This window comes from Triplophysa dalaica, chromosome 22, assembly GCF_015846415.1.
Source record: "Triplophysa dalaica isolate WHDGS20190420 chromosome 22, ASM1584641v1, whole genome shotgun sequence".
NCBI lineage: Eukaryota > Metazoa > Chordata > Actinopteri > Cypriniformes > Nemacheilidae > Triplophysa > Triplophysa dalaica.
The window spans coordinates 6179411-6200687 of record NC_079563.1 but is presented as its reverse complement, the minus strand read 5'-3'; the positions used below and the strand labels follow the sequence as shown (position 1 = coordinate 6200687).

The window sequence follows — 21277 nt, the reverse complement described above, 5'->3', positions numbered from 1 at the left end:
TATATTATATGTACAAATATGCGTATATATATGCATATATATATATATATGCGTACATATATGCCTACATATATGCCTACATATATGCGTACATATATGCACATACATGCGTACATGTATGCGTAAATGTATGCGTACATGTATGCGTGCATATATGCGTACATATATGCGTGCATATATGCGTACATATATGCGTACATATATGCGTACATATATGCGTGCATATATGCGTACATATATGCGTACATATATGCGTACATATATGCGTACATATATGCGTACATATATGCGTACATATATGCGTACATATATGCGTACATATATGCGTACATATATGCGTACATATATGCGTACATATATGCGTATGTATGCCACTTATAGGCAAAATTGAGGTGCATATATGTGCATATACAGGCCATATAGGTCTCCTGTATTGCTTCTTTATATACACATATATGCCATATATGTACATACAACATATGTCTCCTATATAGCTCATGGCAGGATCTGGTGATTTTGTAGCTCATATCCCACACGGAAAAAAACTATATAAACCTATATGTTTTAATATAGTTTTTGATATAGGTTTTTAATATATGTGACATATATAAAATTGGCCGTTTTCCTATATTATATGTACATATATGCACATATATGCGTACATTTATGCACATATATGCGTACATTTATGCACATACATGCGTACATACATGCGTACATACATGCGTACATACATGCGTACATGCATGCGTACATGCATGCGTACATGCATGCGTACATGCATGCGTACATGCATAAATATATGCACATATATGCGTAAATATATGCACATATATATGGGTACATATATGCGTACATATATGAGTATATATGCCACATATAGGCAAATTGAGGTGCATATATGTGCATATACAGGCCATATAGGTCTCCTATATTGCTCCTTTATATTCACCTATAAGCCCTTTATGTACATACAAGATATGTCTCCTATATAGCTCATGGCAGGATCTGGTGATTTTGTAGCTCATATCTCACTTTGGCAAATGTCATACATGATGCCTAGCTCATATTTTCTAAAATCAAGGCAATAACTAACAAACTAAAAAAAATGCAAAAAACGTATGTATGTGCGAACATGTGAAATTGGTATCACATGCAATTGGCATGTTATGGAATTTAACTATGGCAAATAAGTGAGAGGAGATGGAAAGCTATGTCTACACGTATTCCTGAAACATTTAAGGTAAATTCTTTCTTGAATAAAGATAGTGGAAAGGATGGAAATGTACAACAAAATGGTTTGGCGATTTTTATTCTGTCAATGAAGCCTTTTTTCCAATTTCAAGTCACTTCCAGATTCACATTACAGCTCATACACATCCACACATTCACCGTTACATCCAACAAATGCAATGCAAAATGCAATGTTTTCTAGTTTGTGACGTCATCGGCATGCGGCGTAGTTGATGACGTCATCCGCATGCGGCAAAAGATACCGGCTGGGAGAAAAAAAATTGCGATATCAACATTGGAGATTCGCTATGTCTTACTTGAATGGAATGAGGGTGAGGATAGAGGGGCCTATACTATTTTGACCCTCGACTGTGTCACGAATTTTTCATTTAAAGATTTTCTTGAAAGGACTGATAAAAACCGAGAAGCTGGTGGAATGGCGAAAAGGCAAACCCTGGCTGGTGCACCGAGACAGAATTTTTGACGTGGCAAGTATGTTACACCCTAACTTTAGCTGACGTTATGTAGTTACATACCACATTTAATGGTTTTGCTCGTACTTAAAGAAGTGTAAGATGGATTTTGCTAGGTACCTGGATAGCAATAGCTTAGCTTTCTGGCTCATGTTAGCTACCTAATTTGCTAATGTTAGCGAAGTCCAATTGGAACTAATGTTAGATTTTGTAACGTTAAACATGATTAGACAAACGTTTGCAGTAACATTTCAATTTTATTGCAACAGAATTTGAAAAAAACTCCCCAAATTAAACTGTGTGCAATCGAGATGGAGAAGGAGGACACACAAGGGCAAACAAAACGTCCTCACATCCCCAAATCAAAGTACAGTGAGCAGCAGGTTTTTATGGGGGATAAGGGAATCTTATTTGTATAGTGCTTTTCACAAGACACACAAGTCACACCCAAAGCGCTTCACACATGAAAGGGAGGGGGTTCATTCACTCCATGCTGATAGTGGTAAGCTACAATTGTAGCCATAGTTTCCCAAGGGTTAGACTGACAGAAGTGAGGCTGCTCACATCTGCGCCAACGGTCCCTCTGACGACCACGAACCATTCACACATAAGGATTGGGTAAAGTCTCTTGCCCAAGTGCCTTGTCACACAATGACAGTCTGCACCTGCAGGAGCTGGGATTCAAACCCCCGACCTTCGATCATAGGACGATCCGCTCTCCCATCTGTGCCACTGTCGCCATTAAATTGCTTTTTCTTTTTCCTCTGTTTCTCCCTCTCCCTCCGAAGGTTTGCGTGAAGAAGAGAAGTTCTTCTAAATACAACCAAGAGGAGGAGGAGGAGGAGGCAACGAGCAAGGTACACTACCAGTCTGCCGAACAACTGCAGAAATTGTACTTTACTTGTGTTTTAAGCAAACCAAAAAATTGCAGGAGTGGCTAAATTTTTCTTATCCAAGAATTTTCTCTGCTTTGGATGCACATGATTCACCGTGCATACGAAAGAACGATGCCGCTAAAAAAAAGTGGGGATGACGTGTTTACATGACGCATTATTATGATCAGCCCTTTATCCAAAATATGTGTCCAATTGTAGCTGTACTATAAGCAGTTTGGGTTCCTGGTGAAGCAATATATTATTAATATTATTATTTTTGTCTCCTCTAGATACTACATTGAAGAAGTGGCCAGCAGCCACCTGAGGGCAAATAGGCACGTTTATCAATTCGAAGCTCTCGGAGCTGAGACGATCATCAAGATAATTTTTTGTCTTATTTTTGTTCTTGTACTATTTCATTGTTTGTAAGTAAATAAAAAATGTAAATTTCTACATTGTGGGCTTTTATTTATGTTGTCTAGCATCTATGGATTTTAATAATTTTACGAATATATAGGTGGACATATACGTGCATATATGCACACATATATACATGCATATATGTACCTATATAGGTACATGTATGCACACATATATATGCATCTATATGTACACATATATGTGTATATATGTACAAATATATGTGCATATATGTAGACATATATGTAGACATATATGTACTCATATATGTAGACATATATGTAGACATATATGTACTCATATATGTAGACATATATGTACTCATATATGTAGACATATATGTAGACATATATGTACTCATATATGTAGACATATATGTAGACATATATGTAGACATATATGTAGACATATATGTACTCATATATGTAGACATATATGTACTCATATATGTAGACATACATGTAGACATATATGTACTCATATATGTAGACATATATGTACTCATATATGTAGACATATATGTACGCATATATGTAGACATATATGTACGCATATATGTGCATATATGTACGCATATATGTATGCATATATGTTCATATATTTACGCATATATGTTCATATATATGCATATATTTACGCATATATGTAGGCATATGTACGCATATATGTACATATAATATAGGAAAACGGCCAATTTTATATATGTCACATATATTAAAAACCTATATCAAAACCTATATTAAAACATATAGGTTTATATAGGTTTTTTTCCGTGTGGGTGGACGATGACTGACTGAACACTAGACTAAACAAACATTTAACAACTAGACTAAAGACTTACCAGACGAGACTGGATAACATAGACAGGAACACGAGCATGTGAAACAGGTGGCACAAGGCACAGAGACAGTAAAACACAATGACCGAATACAAGACAATGGAACACAAGGAGTATTTATGGGGAACAAACACAGGATAATTAATAGGGACCAGGTGACAAAGATCAAACACTAAGGGAAAGGGCGGGAAACACAGATGAAACTGGGAATGAGAGTATAGAAGGCCCCTAGTGAAACTATCTCTCCCTCCACATAACTTAAGGCTATGCCATGAACACGAATAAACATGGCATGATAGCGGAATCATGACATGTATAAAGACCTTACATAATGAAGTGTTATGTATTTTTATCATCTTAGAATGAGCTATTTCTACATACACCACAGGTCCCCTTACATAGAATTCACCATGTTGTTTCTACAGTAGCCTTAAATGGACAAACTGCTCTACAAAGAGGATTCGTAAAAATGTTTTCTCCATCATCAAAGAAGTGGAAATGTGATCACATCTTTGTCCTGTGAAACCACCATAGTGCTTGAAAGGGAGGGGGGGCTATTCCCCTCAACCTCACCCCTTGATGCCGCTAAAATCACCACATTACTGCTTTAAGATCAGACACCTGAATAAAATGACCGGAGATGCTTTATAGCCTCATTGAAACAACTTACAGCATTAGAGCACAATAGTGTTACAATGTTTGAATGTAAGAGATCAGAGATGTCTGAGGTTGTCTTAAGTGTTCGGAAGTCGATCACAAGTAGTTTTGTCTTTGGCAAAGTTGAGTTGATGGTGGTGATCTTTCGTTCAGACAGAGAAGTCTCTTAGACATGCTGAGACGTGAGCAACTTCCATCAGATCATCTGGTTAAAATAAGAAATAGAGTTGTGTGTCACTTACACATAATTCAAACCAACAACTGTCATTCATTTATTAAATAAAGTTACAGAACAAACAGTGCTCCTGAATGAAACAGTGATTTGGTCAGACTGTAGTGTTAAAGTCACCATGAAATCAAACAGGAAAATCCTAAATTTTTTACACGGTGTTGCAGTGATTTATATAAAGGATTTATCCGTGCACATCATGATTTTTTAAATTCATTTGCGCTTTTAATCTTGATCTAAAACATAAAGCTCCTCTCACCTCTTAACAACAACTCTTCAACACATGACCTCAGCAACAAAAAAGAGGAAGGACTATACTGACTGTCCAATGGCTATAGGCATTTTAAGCCCTCCCCTCCAGGCCCGACTTACAACGAACCAATCAAAAAAGGAAGGGCAAAATAAAGCCCCGCCCTACTTTTTTTATCATTTCGCAAGCCATTACACTCAGATATACATCACGATATGGAAAAGAAGTCAATCGCAACTTCTGTTGCATGGTGACTTTAAGTTTACTGAAATGTTTTCTGGAGTTATTGATGTGGTTTTATTTACGGCTGGAGGAATTAAAGCTCACTGCTCCTTACAGAACACATAACAGCACATTTCATGTCCTGACACAACACAACACAACACATGTAAGTGCTTACATATTTTACATCAATGTCTGGTTGCGTAATCCAACTGCTCTTAGTTCAATCACTTTATCACACACTTGGTGAGACACTTGGTGTTATACAACATATCTAGTTGTATTTTTGTCACTTTTATGTGTTAGATTTTGTTTGATATCAGATAAAATTCAGTCTAAGATAACGTCAGTGTAACATATTCTTCTGCTGTTAATGTGCTTTGAGTTTATTTCTCAACAGAGAGAATGACCCACAACTATAACTTAATTATAACATTACTAATGCTTTTTACATGAAGTTGAGAAACGCCAATGTCTCATGAACATCAGTCATCCGTCTGAAGCACGAGATCAATGAATAAATAAATCTGAAGAACTAAACAGATGGCTGACTAAACAAGGTAATCTTGTATTTGCTCCATTATACAATTAAGCAAAATAGTTATTTATCAGTAACTCCACTCATATTAATACTCATCCAGACTATTTGATAATGAATTTTTATATGAACAATTTATTTGGAAACATTTAAACATTGTTTATGTTTCTTCACTGACAAAGCTAATACCTGGATCTCATGGGCTGTGAGTGATTGTGTCTTGTATTTTTTTTTATTTGTTATTGTGTAGTCTGCTTACAGGTGTTTGTTATGTCGTATCCTGTTTGTGCTGTATTTCACCTTGTTGCTACTCTGTTTTCGCTTTTGATAACCAATCAAATATATATATATATATACTTAAATACATGTATCCAAAGCTATATAAAAATATGTAATAAAATGTATTACCAGATTGGCACATCCATGGTAAATGGATTTACTCTGAAGTGAAGAGCTGGATTGACAGCAGAGAAGACTGTAAACATAGAGGAACAGATCTGGTGATTATAATCAGTAAAGAGGAACACGTGAGTGAGAAATGAAGACATTTATATAAAATGTCTGTTTTTTTCATGGGTAATTATATCTATTTTATCACCTCATATTTTCCCACCTTACAGGAGTTTTTGCAAAAGTTTACTCATAAGTATGATTTCTCTTGGATTGGTTTGAGTAAAGTGGAAGATGTGTGGAGACGGGTTGATGATACCACATTGACAACAAAATTTAGTTCATGTTTAAATTGGGTTTCAAACCCCTCACTGGTGTTTCAGGCACTGGATAAATGGATACCCTGATACTTACAAAGGTAACTGTGCTGTAACATCTACATCAGGATGGATTCATTATTCATGTGATGGAATCAGTCAATGGATCTGTGAGAAGAGATTTTAAAAGTCATCATATGATCAACATGTACACACAATTTACTCACATTTTGTTGTTTTTAATATTATTGGTTATAAATATAACAACATTTGAATCTTTTATTGTTTCATATTTTATAAGTTGTGGACCCTATGGTGGTTTTCTATTATAGTATGGAGTTTCTTATATAAATTAAGACATACAAGTTAGTTATAGGTTTCATACACTTCTCTCATATAGCAAGAACTATGAGCCTCATAGCAAAGGCTATGGGCCTCATGGGTGGAGCACCAAGAATCACCATTAGGCATCTGCTTAGCATTACACATAAACATACACTTTGTAGACACATTCAGCACATACACTTTGTAGACACATACAGCACATACACTTTGTAGACATACAAGTATGGTTCAAGTATATGTTTTGAAACACAAAGTAGACAGTAGTCTTTATTGCTCAAAGTCACGAACACTGGTGTGTTCAGTATTAGCTTGTTTAAACAGTAATCTTTTATCTTTTTGGTTTGCACAGTTTCCATTTAACCATGAGCTCATTGTTATAAAAACCACATTAAGGCAAGGCAAGTTTATTTATATAGCACATTTCATACACAAGGGCAATTCAAAGTGCTTTACATAAAATGATTGACAGAAAGAAATAAGTCTTATCTTTAAAATGCAAATGATTTAAGATCACAAAAACTTTAGATTTTAAGAAACAATAAAACAGCAATAAAATTGGTTAAAAAATGTGACTGTTTGTATAAAAAGAATAAGAGCAAATAAGTGCAGTTGATGTAAAGCAGCACAGCGCTCAGGTTGTGAATGCACAGCTAAACAAGTGTCTTTTTACTCTGGATTTAAAAGTAGCTACTGTTGGTGAATGTCTGATGTCTTCTGGAAGCAGATTCCAGCTACGGGTGGCGTAATGCCTTAACGCTGACTCGCCCTGTTTTGAGTGAACCCTTGTTATCTCTAACTGACTTGATCCTGATGATCTGAGAAATCTGATTGGTTTATATTCAATGAGCATATCTAAGATGTATTTAGGTCCTAGACCATTAAGCGATTTGTAGACAATTAATAATACTTTGAAGTTGATTCTGAAAGTAACTCGTAACCAGTGTAAGGACCTGAGGATTGGAGTGATATGCTCAGATTTTGTGGTTCTGGTCAGAATCCTGGCAGCAGCGTTCGGTATGAGCTGCAGCTGTCTGATGGTCCTTTTGGGAAGACCTGTAAGGAGTCCTTTACAGTAATCCACCCTGCTGGTGATGAAAGCATGGACTAGTTTCTCTAAATCTTTGCTTGAGACAATACATCTGATTCTGGCTATGTTTCTGAGATGGTAGTACGCTGATTTATTGCTTTGACATGACTGCTGAAACTAAGGTCAGACTCCAAAATGACCCGAAGATTTTTTACCTTGCTTTGTGTCTTTAGACCTCTTAAGTCAATGTTTGCATTTACCTTGTTAGTTTCATCCTTGTTGCCAAAAACAATGACTTCAGTTTTGTTTTTATTTAACTGAAGGAAGTTTTGACACATCCAGCTGTTAATTTCATCAATGCATTGGCAAAGAGAGTCAATAGGCCTGTAGTCATTGGGTGAGAGGGCTAGGTAGATCTGAGTGTCATCTGCATAGCTGTGGTAGGCAATTTGGCACTTTTTGATTATTTGGCCAAGTGGGAGCATATTCATATTGAAGAGGAGCGGAGCAAGAATTGAGCCCTGTGGAACACCGCAAGTCATGGGTGTCCAGTCAGATTTATGGTTGCCTATATTCACATAGTAACCTCTCCCTTGAAGGTATGACCCAAACCATTTAAGTACCAATCCAGAAAGCCCTACCCAGCTTTCTAGCCTATTTAGGAGTATGGTGTGATCTACCGTGTCAAAAGCAGCACTGAGATCTAGTAAAATCAGAACTGATATTTTGCCTGAATCAGAATTCAATCGAATATCATTAATTATCTTTATGAGCACTTTCTCTGTGCTATGATGCTGACGGAAAACAGACTGGTAATTGTCCAGGTAGCCATTTGAGTTCAAGAATTTGGTCAGCTGATTGAAGACAACCTTTTCTATGATCTTGCCTATAAAAGGAAGATTTGATATTGGTCTGTAGTTAGACAGTAAGGTTTTGTCTAGATTGCCCTTTTTTAGAAGAGGTTTGACAACTGCATTTTTTAGGGACTCTGGGAAAGTTCCTGAGAGCAGTGAGGTATTAACTATTTTTAGGAGATCTGCTTCCAAACAGTTAAACACTCTTTTGAAAAAGGATGTTGGAAGTGTGTCAAGGCTGCAAGTTGACTCCTTAAGATGCTGTACTGTTTCCTCCAGGGTTTTGAGATCAATTGTCTGTAATTCAGACAAAGTAACTAATTTCTGATGTACTGAGGTCAGACTGACCTGACTGCATGGAGCTTTGGCGATTTCCATTCTGATATTGCTGATCTTTTGAAGGAATAAAGTTGCAAACTCATTGCATTTGTCATCAGACAGCATTTCTCTCGGAACTTGACTAGGGGGATTTGTTAGTCTCTCTACAGTTGCAAAAAGGGCGTGAGTGTTATTTATTTTGCAGTTTATAATGTTGGAGAAAAAGTTCTGTCTAGCTTTGCCTAAGTCAACATTGAAGGCATGCAGACTGTCTTTATAGATGTTATAGTGAACTTCAAGTTTGTTTTTTCGCCACATACGTTCAGCTTTTCTGCATGTTCTTTTCATGCTTTGTACTTCTGGTGTGTTTCTCCAGGGTGCTTTACGCCTGCCAGTTATCGCCTTGACCTTTACTGGAGCAATGGCATCGATAGCATTTTTAACTTTTGCATTAAAGCTATCGAGGAGAACATCAATAGAGTCTGCAGATATACTCGGTGACAAAGACATAGCATTCATTAATAGCTCACTGGTGTTCTCATTTATGAATCTCTTTTTTACAGAGACAGATCTGTCTTCATAGGCAGGAATGATTGATATATCAAAGAAAATACAAAAATGATCAGACAGTGCCACATCTCTAATAATAGTGGATGGAATGTTTAGACCTTTGCTAATGAGCAGATCCAGAGTGTGTCCACGATTGTGTGTGGGACCGTGCACATGCTGGATCAGATCAAAAGTGTTTAAAACATTTAAAAGTTCATTTGCAGTGTTGTTTTCTGTCTTGTCTACATGAATATTAAAATCTCCAGCAATAACAAAGCAGTCAAATTCTGAGGAAATAGCTGATAGCAGTTCTGAAAAATCATCAACAAAGAGTGGGGAGAATTTGGGAGGTCTGTAAATAATTGTAAACAGAATGCGTGGTGCACCTTTAAAAGCAATACTCAAGTATTCAAAGGACAGGTAGGCACCAAGTAAAACTTGCTTGCAGTCAAAGAGATCTTTAAATATAGCAGCTATTCCTCCACCTCTCCTTACAGCTCTGCAAACATTTATAAAAGTAAAGTTTGGGGGAGCAGATTCATTGAGGATTGTAGCACTACAACCGTCATCTAACCAAGTTTCATTTAGAAACATGAAGTCCAGTTTGTTACTGGTGATGAGGTCATTGACCAAAAAGGATTTGTTTTTTAGTGAAAAGATGTTTAAAAGTGCTAATTGAATAGTAACTGTTTTAAGTTTTTACCCCTGTCATTCTCAGAGAGACGTCTAAAAGGTATTAGATAAGATAGCTTTGCCATACGACTGGAAATGGCCTTAGTTTTGCGTCCACTTATCAGGACAGATATAGGGAAAACTAAAGGAACACTGGGTTCCCACTTGTTCTGTAAATATTTGAGATTGTTGCGGTTATCGTAGCAGGGGCCCAATTCATATCAGTTACCAGTGCTCTTTGCAGTCTTGTTTAGTCCATCTCCAGCAGATGGGGGTTTGTGTGATCCCTGTCGTTGTGGCAGAGGACAGAGAGCTCTTTCAGAGGGAAAAGGCTGGCCAGGTTGACCCAGAGGCTTTGGTGGCTGTGGGGCCCATCGCTTTTTAGTTGAAACCTGTGGACTCGCGACAATAGAGTGGGAGAGTTTTGTTCCAGCAAACACTAGTTCCTCCATTTTCTCTGAGAAGCTCAAAAGAGATGATGTGGTAGAGAGGGAGAAAGTGTGTTGTGAGAAGGTCTGCGAGTCTGGCGTTTAAGGTTTAAGCGAGAAAGGTTTTAGTAAATGACAATATAATATACACATCCCTGCTAAAGGGAAATGTATGAGTAAGGAAGCTTTTAGTAAATAACAATATGATATACATATGCCTGCTAAAGGGAAATTTAAATACTTTTCTTTTAAGAACTTCAAAAGGGTTTCGCAAAGGTTAGGTCCTAGTAAACCTGACATATAACTGGAGCAGGTTAAGACCCGATTAAGATATAATGATGGTGTCGACTCAGAAAGAGGATGGACTAATAAAAAAGGTGATATCATGTGAAACCTGATTGGTAGAACGTGATGTCAGGTGAAACATGTTTGGTTAACGCTGTGAAAAACAACTTGAGGTTACTGAATAAAAGATGGAGTCAGATGTTTATTCGTTGGACATCTTAAGATGAACTCTGTGTGTCTCACTTTGCTTGCTCGAGCAAATAAAGATTCATTATTGAAACCTGGCTCTTTGGTCTTCATGATTTCTTTTTACATTGGGCGATCGATTTTGCCACGACAACCCAAGAGGATCATTTTCTTACGGGCTCTTCAAATGACAAAAATATTGCGCCATTGATTTAGACCAGGTTTGAGTTTGTCTATGGTGCAGTCTATTCAGTTGTTAAGTGGTGACATAAGGAATACCATTTCTGGGTCAAAGCATCTATTCATTTCAAGCGGGGCTACAGCTTACACAGCTGTTAATGAGCACTGTTTACTCACATCGCAGATTGAAGCGGACCATTTATTAACTCACAGTACACACTACAGTCTCCAGGGTTACTGAATCTCCGACATCAATCATTGAATAAATTATTTAAAATGAATCCCTGACTGGCCATGTGGGATAAAGGTTAGGATCCTGGTTTTCTGATAGTTTTAGAGGGCACAAAAAGGGCACAAATGCAAATGCTATTTAAACAATGCGGCGCAGGATGGGAAAATGAGAACTGCGACGGGCTGAAACTAGCAAAAATACTTGTACCACTCCTTGCGCCACATTGCACCGGGTGTACGATAGGGCTTTCAAAATAAAAAAGTCACATAGTTCCAGAAGAAGCACTTTAACTTCTCAGATGTTTGCTTGAGACTGGTGTGAAAGTTGGCGCAATAGCCCTGTGGTAAGTGTGCCGACATATAGTGCCAGTGCACTTGCAGACTGACCCGAGTTCAATTCTCATCTTGAGTGTCTTTTGTCAGTCCTACTCCCCCTGTCTCTATCCAATGCTTCCCTCTCCTTTCTCCACTGTCCTTTTCAATTAAAGGATAAAAGCCCCTAAATATATATGCTGTATAAATATAAAAGACTGGTGTGAAAGAAACACTTAGCAGCACTTGAACTACAGAATTATTGTAAGCTGTACCAAGAAATGATGTGACGCAGGGTGTTCAGTAACAACTTCATTTTTGTGTGTTTTTCATGGAACCGATGGATTTTACCACTTTTTCAATTGCATGGAGATACATTTAGTTTATTTTTTGCTATTGAAGTAAGAAGCCAACTGATCTTGATATTGTGGTTCATATATAAAGAGATCATCATTTGTCTGTGATTGAGAAACCTAAACATGTGTAAACTAACACAACAGCAACCCAACATCCACAAAGTTTTATTAGAATAGACTTGATCTGTTTACACAACAACTACTGCTGCTGCTATAAAGCTTGAACAAAAAAATGTTGCACACAACAATGAGAGAGCAACAGAAAATCGCCTGAAACAATTATATGATGAGACTCTGTACTTTCTGTTTGTGTTTTGAGATATTTATAAACGCATCCTGTACTAACAAACTTGAATGTCACATGACCTTAAGTTTAACACATTGACATGTAGAGTAATTTCCGGTGCGATTTACAGTAAATGGTTTGAAACACAAGAGCAGAACATACTAAACAGATTCAGAATAACATTCAGGATTAAAACAGTTATAATGTTTGGCTGTAAAATCCAAGAGATCACTGAAGTGATTTACAGCAATGAGATCAGTGAAGAGAGAGTAAAGATGATACTGGATTCTGTAAGAAATCATGAGAGACACCAAGAGCTTCAACACACAGGTACTGACATTCATTTATCACTTGATTTATTGTAGTGAGACAGAAAAGACAAATATAACAGTGATGTTGGTTATTTTCAGGAAGTGTTTCAGTGAAGAACAGAAGACACAGAGCAGTTCAAGTGTGTTTGTGGTTGTTGTGTGTTGTTCTGTTGACTGCTGTAATAGTGCTCTGTGTGTATTTCACCACTGACAAATTATTTAAAGAGTACAACAAGATACTAACACACAACCATAACTTGACCAAAGAAAGAGAGAGAAACAAGAATGATGAACTCCAGGATGATTTAACAGGTGATGTTTACGTGTCTAAAAAAATAATTTTGAGAAAATAATGTAAATGTGTATTTCTGTGCTGTGAAAACAATGCTTTCTGCCTGTCAGATTTTAGTAAATGATGTATATATTTGCATGGAAGCACATTTGATCTTCAGTCAGAATCTTAGAATGAATAAAGTGACACTTCATAAATGAAAAACACAACAATGAAATTCTTATTAACACCTTTTTAAGCGTAATACTCAGTGACCTGTATGAAAAACTTGATCACAGCCATAATATCTTTCTTCCTTTAGTTGTGCGTTATTTTTGCTTCCTGTGCATTATTTTTGTCTTTCAAATTGCTAGTAGAAAGTTCAGCCCACTCCACCAAAACAATAAAAGTTGTGTGTGAATATTTTGAATTTACAGATTTTGGTGTCTAATATGCAGATGAGATTCATTGCAAATATAAAAGAGGCATATTATTGCTGTTTTGGAAACATCACTCATGATCACAGTGTGTCTGGTTGTAATGGAGTTTTGTGTTTATTTCTACACAGTGACAAAGCATCACATCTCTAATTTAATCAAAGAAGAAGAACTGTTACTTACAAACAACACAAACCTACTAGAGGAGAAAGATCGATGTATGATGAAATGTAAGAGTGTGTCTGAAGAAAGAGATCAGTTAATGAACCAAAGAAAAGATCTGAACAGATGGCTCACTGAACAAGGTGATCTTGTATTTACTAATTCATGTTTAGTTTATTTTGAAACATTTAATCAAACATCTCACTGTAATATAGATTTTTACCCTTGTGTGTTTTCCTGTTAAAACTTTAAAACTTTTTTTAACAGATCGGAGCTCTGATAACTTTAAATGGGTTTATTACAACTTCAGTTTTTATTATATTTCATCTGCGTATAAGAGCTGGAGTAACAGCAGACAAGACTGTAAAGAGAGAGAAGCAGATCTGGTGATTATAAACAGCAAAAAGGAACAAGTGAGTTAAAAAATGAAAGGATCTGGTCATTTGTGTGTATACATGTGTGATTGATTTGTGTATTTCACTGCTCCATCATGACAGGAGTTTTTGCAGAAAGCTACAGCTGGTTACTACTTTTGGATTGGGCTGAGGAAAGAGGAAGAAGTGTGGAAATGGATTAATGAAACCCCATCGACAACAAGGTGAGAGATCATTAAATAACTGATCATAAGTCAGAAGATTTCAAAAGTCTTACTCTTTGGTACTTGCTTCATTGTTTCAGTTTTTGGATGAGTGGATACCCAAGACAGTACAATAACTACTGTGCTTTAACGTATACATCAGGATTCGCTGATGATTCATGTAATGATAACTATGGATGGATCTGTGAGAAAAGTTTCAAATCGCTCATAGTATGATACATACTGTATATAGAGACAATGATATAAAACCTTTTTTAATTCTGTACCAGTATCTCTGTTAAGTAATTAAGTAAGTATTCACTGCATTATAGTGTATGTAGTAGAGTAGGCGGGGCGAGACAATGGTTCGGTGTGCGCACAGCTGGCGCTAATTCACAATTACTCACCGGACTCGAACCACGGTCTCGCCCCGCCTACTCTACTACAGTGTACAATCTATCTTATATTTTTATGCATGTATTATGTATGTTTTAAATTTAAAATTATGGCTGTATTTGAAATAAGACTTTTTGACACAGATTAACTGCAAACCTATTATAGATGTTCTCTATTATGTAAAGGTTAAATTAAGGTTATATAATAGTTAAGGTTATAAAAGCAGGGAAAGGTTTTCTCATGATCCTGTCTGTTTCTCTCTCGTTCCAATGTTGTTCCGCCCCCTTGTTTGTCACCATGGACTTTTATCATAGACCACACCCATCTCATCTGTTATCATAGCCATTCATTTATTAATTGTCACTTCATCTGTGTCTTTTTATATTGTGTGTGTGTGTGTGTATATAGTGCCTGTGTTTCTTGTATCATTGTCGGTTATTGAATGTATGTAGTTGTGTTGTTTGCTGCCATGCCATGCCTAGCCCATGTTTATATATTTTACTTGACTAGATGCTGCACTTGGATCCTTCACCTAGTTGTCTGTTTTGGACTATATTGTAACAGAATAACCGACCCTCAATAGATCCAGCAGTTCGTTTGGCTCGACTCCATCAAGGTGACAATTCCCTCGAGGACCATATAAATACATTCCTAGACATCGCTCATCTATCTGGACTGTATACTATTGAGTTGTTTTTTGATAGTTTAAATGATCAGTACCAATGTACACTTAACCGTAGTGTCCTCAAGGGTCCCTGCCTCAATACCTGGAAGGTATTGGCCTCCAAGCTAGAGTCTCGAGCCGTGCCTGCCGGCCACCACTGCCCAGCCCCGCCTCTGCTCCCCAAACCATGCCAGTACCATAGTTCTAGTCCCTTTCATGGGATCCTGGACTTCATTTTTGGGGGGGAGGCGTCTGGAATCCGCCCTTAAGGGCTGGGTTATGTTATGATCCTGTCTGTCTCTCTCCTGTTTTTAGTGTACCTTGTTTCCCTCTTCTTCCAATGTTGTTCCGCCCCCTTTGTTAGCATGGACTTTTATCATAGACCACACCCATCTAATCTTTTGCCACTTCACCTGTGTCTTGTTATCTTGTGTGTGTATATAGTGCCTGTGTTTCTTGTATCATTGTTGGCTATTGAATGTACGTAGTTGTGTTGTTTCCTGTCATGCCATGCCCATGTTTGTCTTTGACTATCTGCTTGATTAAATTAGTTTGATGCTGCACTTGGATCATTCTCCTAATTGTTTGTTTTGGATTAGATTGTTACAGTTTGTGCTGACCTGTAGATTGTGAAAAAATCTCTTTGCGCTGTCCGGCAAAATTGAAAGAAAAGGGTTCACAGTGTTTTTTCCCGTACTTCAGTTGTCATGTCCATCACAGTAAATATTTATTTAAGGCTCACTGGTGCGACTCACTTTCTCAGTGTAAGGAGCTCTGCACCCCTGTCAGCCATTCCCCAAATGCAAATTTGTTTTAATTTTGTAATATAAAATGTATGGTATTTTAATGGAAGCCACTAGAATTTCTGTGATTTGTTTTTTATGTAGAACATCACAAATCAATGACTTTAAAGCTGGGTTTTCAAAGACTGGATCCAAAATGTGCATTGAAAATTGCCAGCCGATAAAATGTCCTTTAGGGATTGTATACATATACCATCTAAAGCTAAGGCAAGTTTCATGATACAGTAATGTATTATTTTTTTTTGGTATGTTTTAACAAGAAATGTCATCAGTAGTGTAGTAATTTATAAATTTCACATCATTGAACAAGATATATGATCGTTCAGTGGTTGAGAAATTAAGTTAACTTAAAGCCTTAGAAATGTTGCCAAATTACGAAATATTTTATGTGTTGCTGATGTAGAAAAGCTTATTCATGCATTTGTGACCTCACGGCTTGACTATTGTAATGCTCTACTTAGTGGTTGTCCTGTATCATCGATAAACAAACTACAGTTAGTTCAGAATGCAGCTGCCAGAGTTCTTACTAGGTCAAGAAAATACGATCACATAACCCCAGTTTTATCATCGCTTCACTGGCTACCCATTAAGTATCATATTGATTTTAAAATTCTTTTAATTACTTACAAAGCCCTGAACGGTTTAGCACCTACATACTTAACCGAGCTTTTATCACGTTACAACCCATCATGCTCTCTAAGATCTCAAAACGTAGGACTTTTGACAACACCTAGAATAACAAAATCCACCAAAGGGGGTCGAGCTTTCTCATATGTAGCACCTAACCTCTGGAATAGCCTTCCTGATACTATTCGAGGGTCAGACACACTCTCCCAATTTAAATCTAGATTAAAGACACATCTTTTCAGCCAAGCCTTCACTTAATGCATAGTTAATGAACAGCAGCTACGCGTATCATTCTCTTTATTCTCTTTCTGAATTCCAAGTTACAGCATGTCTAGACGACCGACAGATGCCCATCCCCAACTTGGGATTACGCCCGCTACAGCTGCAGACTGACTGACCATCCCAGCTCCATCTAAGGCAATTCCACCACCAGCCAAGAGAAATATGACCATCGGACCATCCCAGCTCAGACCAATACACCCCCAACCAAGAGCAAAGATGGACTATTTGTCTTATTAATGCTGAAGTTACAATATTTGGTATTAAATGTTAAACTTAAATCACATGTCAGCAGTTTGAGTGCAGCTATGACACATCAGAGGGGATCTGGCCCTCCCGGCTGAGCCTGGTTCAATAATGGGAGTTTGGGTTCCTCGCCACAGCAGGGCAGTGTTGGCCTGCTCACCGGGAGACTGCATTTATTTAAAATTAGATATCATTTATTAGAATGATCTTACTCGTTGTATAAATACCATGCATTGTGCTGTGTTTTACCTTTTCTGTTTTTCCAGTTTGCCCCTGTAAAGCTGCTTTGAAACAATACACATTGTGAAAAGCGCTATATAAATAAACTTGAATTGAATTGAAGTAACAAACTCTGTTTCTCTTTGCCAAAGTGAAATGTTTGATTTGACTGCACTCAGATGATGTAATGCTGCAGTTATTGCTAAGAGTTCATAGTGACACAGGGATTGAATTGAGACTTCTGTTTCTAATACATCAATGTCACAGTTTGGTTTGGTTCGTGGATTTGGAACCACAGTTTGGTTCGGTTCTGTTTGATGTGAGGCAGGGTTCATGGCATGACAGCAATGCTAAAGAGCACTAGAAACACAGGGAGTGCTCTTCTACTTTTTTTGTCATGGGAACCAGTCCTTTACAAGATCTAGAACAGATTTGACAAGGGGATGAGATCTCACGTGTAGTTGGTCATAATCTTTCGAGAACTTTGGTCTTTGCTATTTGACTAAAAGCTTGCTAGAGGTTGTGGGGAACACATCAAGAACATACTGACCTGGGATAAAAGAACGAATTCTAGAAGATTTATCAAACCAGGTTATAAAAAAGGCTGAGACAACATGTACACCTACCAGAAACGTGTAAACAACATGCAAGAGGAATCTGTGGAAATTCGAAAGAGAGGTGGAATTCAATACCAGCCTGTGTGTCCCTGGTTGACGGCACCTTTCCTCCGGGATCCTGATGTACTCTGCTTTCCTGGCACCCAACTCCACCAAGCATTCCCTCTTTTCAGTCTTGACTGTCTGAGAGCAAATGATGGGAGCTGATGATGATGAACAGTCTCGGCTATTGATGACCCAAACAGGAACCCATATTCAGCATTCTCCACACCACATTCTCAATAAATGCACAGACATCTTTGCATATCTTAGGCATCCAGGAGACTTCCAGGATCCAGTTTTCAGCTTTCCATGATGCCTCTCCTCAGAGCATTTTTGGAAGGGCATTATCCAATGCCGTCCAGAGACCTTTGAAGGGGCAGGTGTTTAAGACTTTTTGACAGTATTTCAGCATTCGGAATTGCTTCTCTGCTCATTTACACTCGCGCTCGCATTCCTACCGGCCTCGAATGCCCTCTTCGAGGGGGTCCCCTCCATCTGTTTATGAAAAGGGCTCTTTGGGCAAAGGGGCAAGTGCACGAGCACCCTTTGAACCCCCCACAAAATTACACATACGGTTCTCACTCTTTTTTGAGTACTGGACCACATTATATCTCAAACCATCCTCATGGACCCCCAACCCCCGCACTCACACCCCATATCATTTTCTTTCCCCAGTACCAAAACATTCCATTCCATTCCATTTTCTACCGCTTATCCGAACTACCTCGGCTCATGGGGAGCCTGCGCCTATCTCAAGAGTCATCGGGCATCAAGGCAGGATACACCCTGGATGGAGTGGTACCAAAACATATTTCCACTAAATTATAATATATATATATATATATATAATATATATGGACCTTGAACTCTGGTGTCCGGTCTGGTGTCAGGTATCAGAAACAGATGAGTGAACTTACAAAGATTGCTGTTTGCACATGCACACTTTCACACACTAGAAGGCCTCTGTTACTCTTCTGTGTGAGATGGTGGTCTAGTGGGTTAAACCACTGAACTGGTAAATCAAAGGTTGCTGGTTCGATCCCAGCAGCCACCACCAGTGTGTCCTTGAGCAAGACACTTTACTCCATGTTGCTCCAGGGGGATTGTCCCTGTAATAAGTGCACTGTAAGTAGCCCAAATGACTAAATTATTATTATTATTATTCTGAATTCTGATCGAATTGATGAGGTGAAACTGATGCCATTACTGTTTATTGCTAAGAACTTAAACTCAGGAATATGGTAATATTCCTCCAGCTGGCATATGACATCAAAGTACTGCAAGAGAAATTCAAAAGCAAAAAGAACAGAGGCTGCGCAATAGAGTATATTAAATATGATTTGGTTTACATGAACCTTTCCTGCAAAGTGAGTGAATATAATTTACGAATACAAGTAACCAGTCAATTTACAAATTAATTTGACTGCAATAGTCGACTCGATTGATTTTTATCTGTGTCTGGTTAGTGTTAATTTCAAACCCTGAATGTAAGATAATAACTCAAAACATTTTAAAAGGTTCTACGGGCTCCCTGCAATTATGCCACGGACCACTAGGGGTCTATGTACCCCCGGTTGAGGAACACTGCCCTAGATAAATATAGTCAAAGGGTGTAAAAATAAATCTGCATCATTAAGCCTTTGATCGTTTATTTTAAATGCTACAATAATCCAACATTTTATTAGAGCATAAGAATTTTAAATGGGGAGGGGATTTCATTATTTTATTTATACTTTTTCAACCTTTTTTTGCCAAGATGGCAGCTCTAAGTCTTCACCTACATTTACATTTAGTCATTTAGCAGACGCTTTTATCCAAAGCGACATTCAAGTAAGGTAAATAATGGAAGCAATAGGTTCAACATTAGGACAACATAAAGCAATTGTGCAATAAAGTGCAAACAAGTGCAATAAAATCTCACAGAGCCTACAATGCCTATATACATATAATGGTCAGATGAAACAAAAAGCAAACATTTAATGGATTTGGTGCTCACATGAAAAAAGTACCTAATATGTAAATATATATACAAAAAGTTTATTTCCAATCAGGAATCATATTTTTTATCATGTTATCATGTTTTTATTGTTCTTTTGTGTGTTAGTTAGCTGTATTTTGTTTAGTTAATATGGCTTATAAAAAAACACGGATTTTGGAAAACTGAGTTATCTTATTTGGAACCAAACACTTATGCACTTCTGTACCTTTACTATTTTGGGCCTAATTCTCTGCTGGAAATCCTAGATATCTTTTTCAAATAGGTTGCATCATGAATTCTAGCAAATATCAAGAGATTAAAAAAACAATACTTGACTGTCCCTGCAGTGAGTCATGTACTGTAATGGGCTAAGTTTGGAACTTCCAACAGGACAATGATCTAAAAACAAACATCAAAATCAAATCAGGTCACTGAACACAAGATCAAGCTTCTGCCAGGCCCGGCTACTTAAATGACTGAGGGGCATGGTAAATTCTTAAGGGGGTTATAACTTTAATCCAACAAAACACAGATAGGTCTTTTGTATGACACGTTTTCGAAGCGCTTCTTAAAACACTCTAAATGCAAACAGATACACGATAAGTTAATGTAGACATTTTGAATCTCTTCATTGTTTATCAACTCACCGGAGCGGCTGCCACATACAACATGCTTGAGAAATATGCTCTTTTAGAAGGAAATATTCTCTTCTAGAAAGATCTTGAACACTTCTGGCACTGCCGAGATGCCCAGGGGAAAGTCGCTGCAGGAAGGGACGATCCACTGCACCACGTCGTGAGAATCCGGCAATGTAGATACGAGCAGTCTTGTAGTCAGGAGTGAAGGCTCTGGAGAACAAAAGGTGAATGAATGAAGAGCGCCGGCTTCCTTTTATATCGAACATCTGTAGGCGGAGCCCGGCATGCAAATTAAATTCACCAATTTCATTGGCCTTTTCTAAAAGTAGTCGGACTTGTTAGGTTCTCAAGGGCGAACCCCATCTCTCGGTTCGACACAACGTCGAGAGACCGACAGAAAGGGAACCAGGTAAATCATTTTATTGCATGTGCACACAATACAACAACAACCAAAACATTTTTATTGTTGTGTCCTTGTTTTTCAGGAGACTGCTGGAACACAGGGTGGCGAAGTGACTGCCAGCCCAGAGTCTGCAGCA

At 37.7% G+C, this 21277-nt stretch overlaps 1 protein-coding gene across 1 annotated transcript; it reads left to right on the top strand.

Annotated features, from left to right (window-relative positions):
- Positions 1–13752: 13752 nt before the first annotated feature.
- Positions 13753–17204, top strand: LOC130411413 (C-type lectin domain family 4 member K-like). The gene is made up of 4 exons (XM_056736036.1): positions 13753–13795; positions 13920–14065; positions 14150–14250; positions 17040–17204. Exons 1-4 carry the CDS (start codon positions 13753–13755, stop codon positions 17110–17112), a joined length of 363 nt encoding a protein of 120 aa, XP_056592014.1. The 3' UTR covers positions 17113–17204.
- The last annotated feature ends 4073 nt before the right edge of the window (positions 17205–21277 follow it).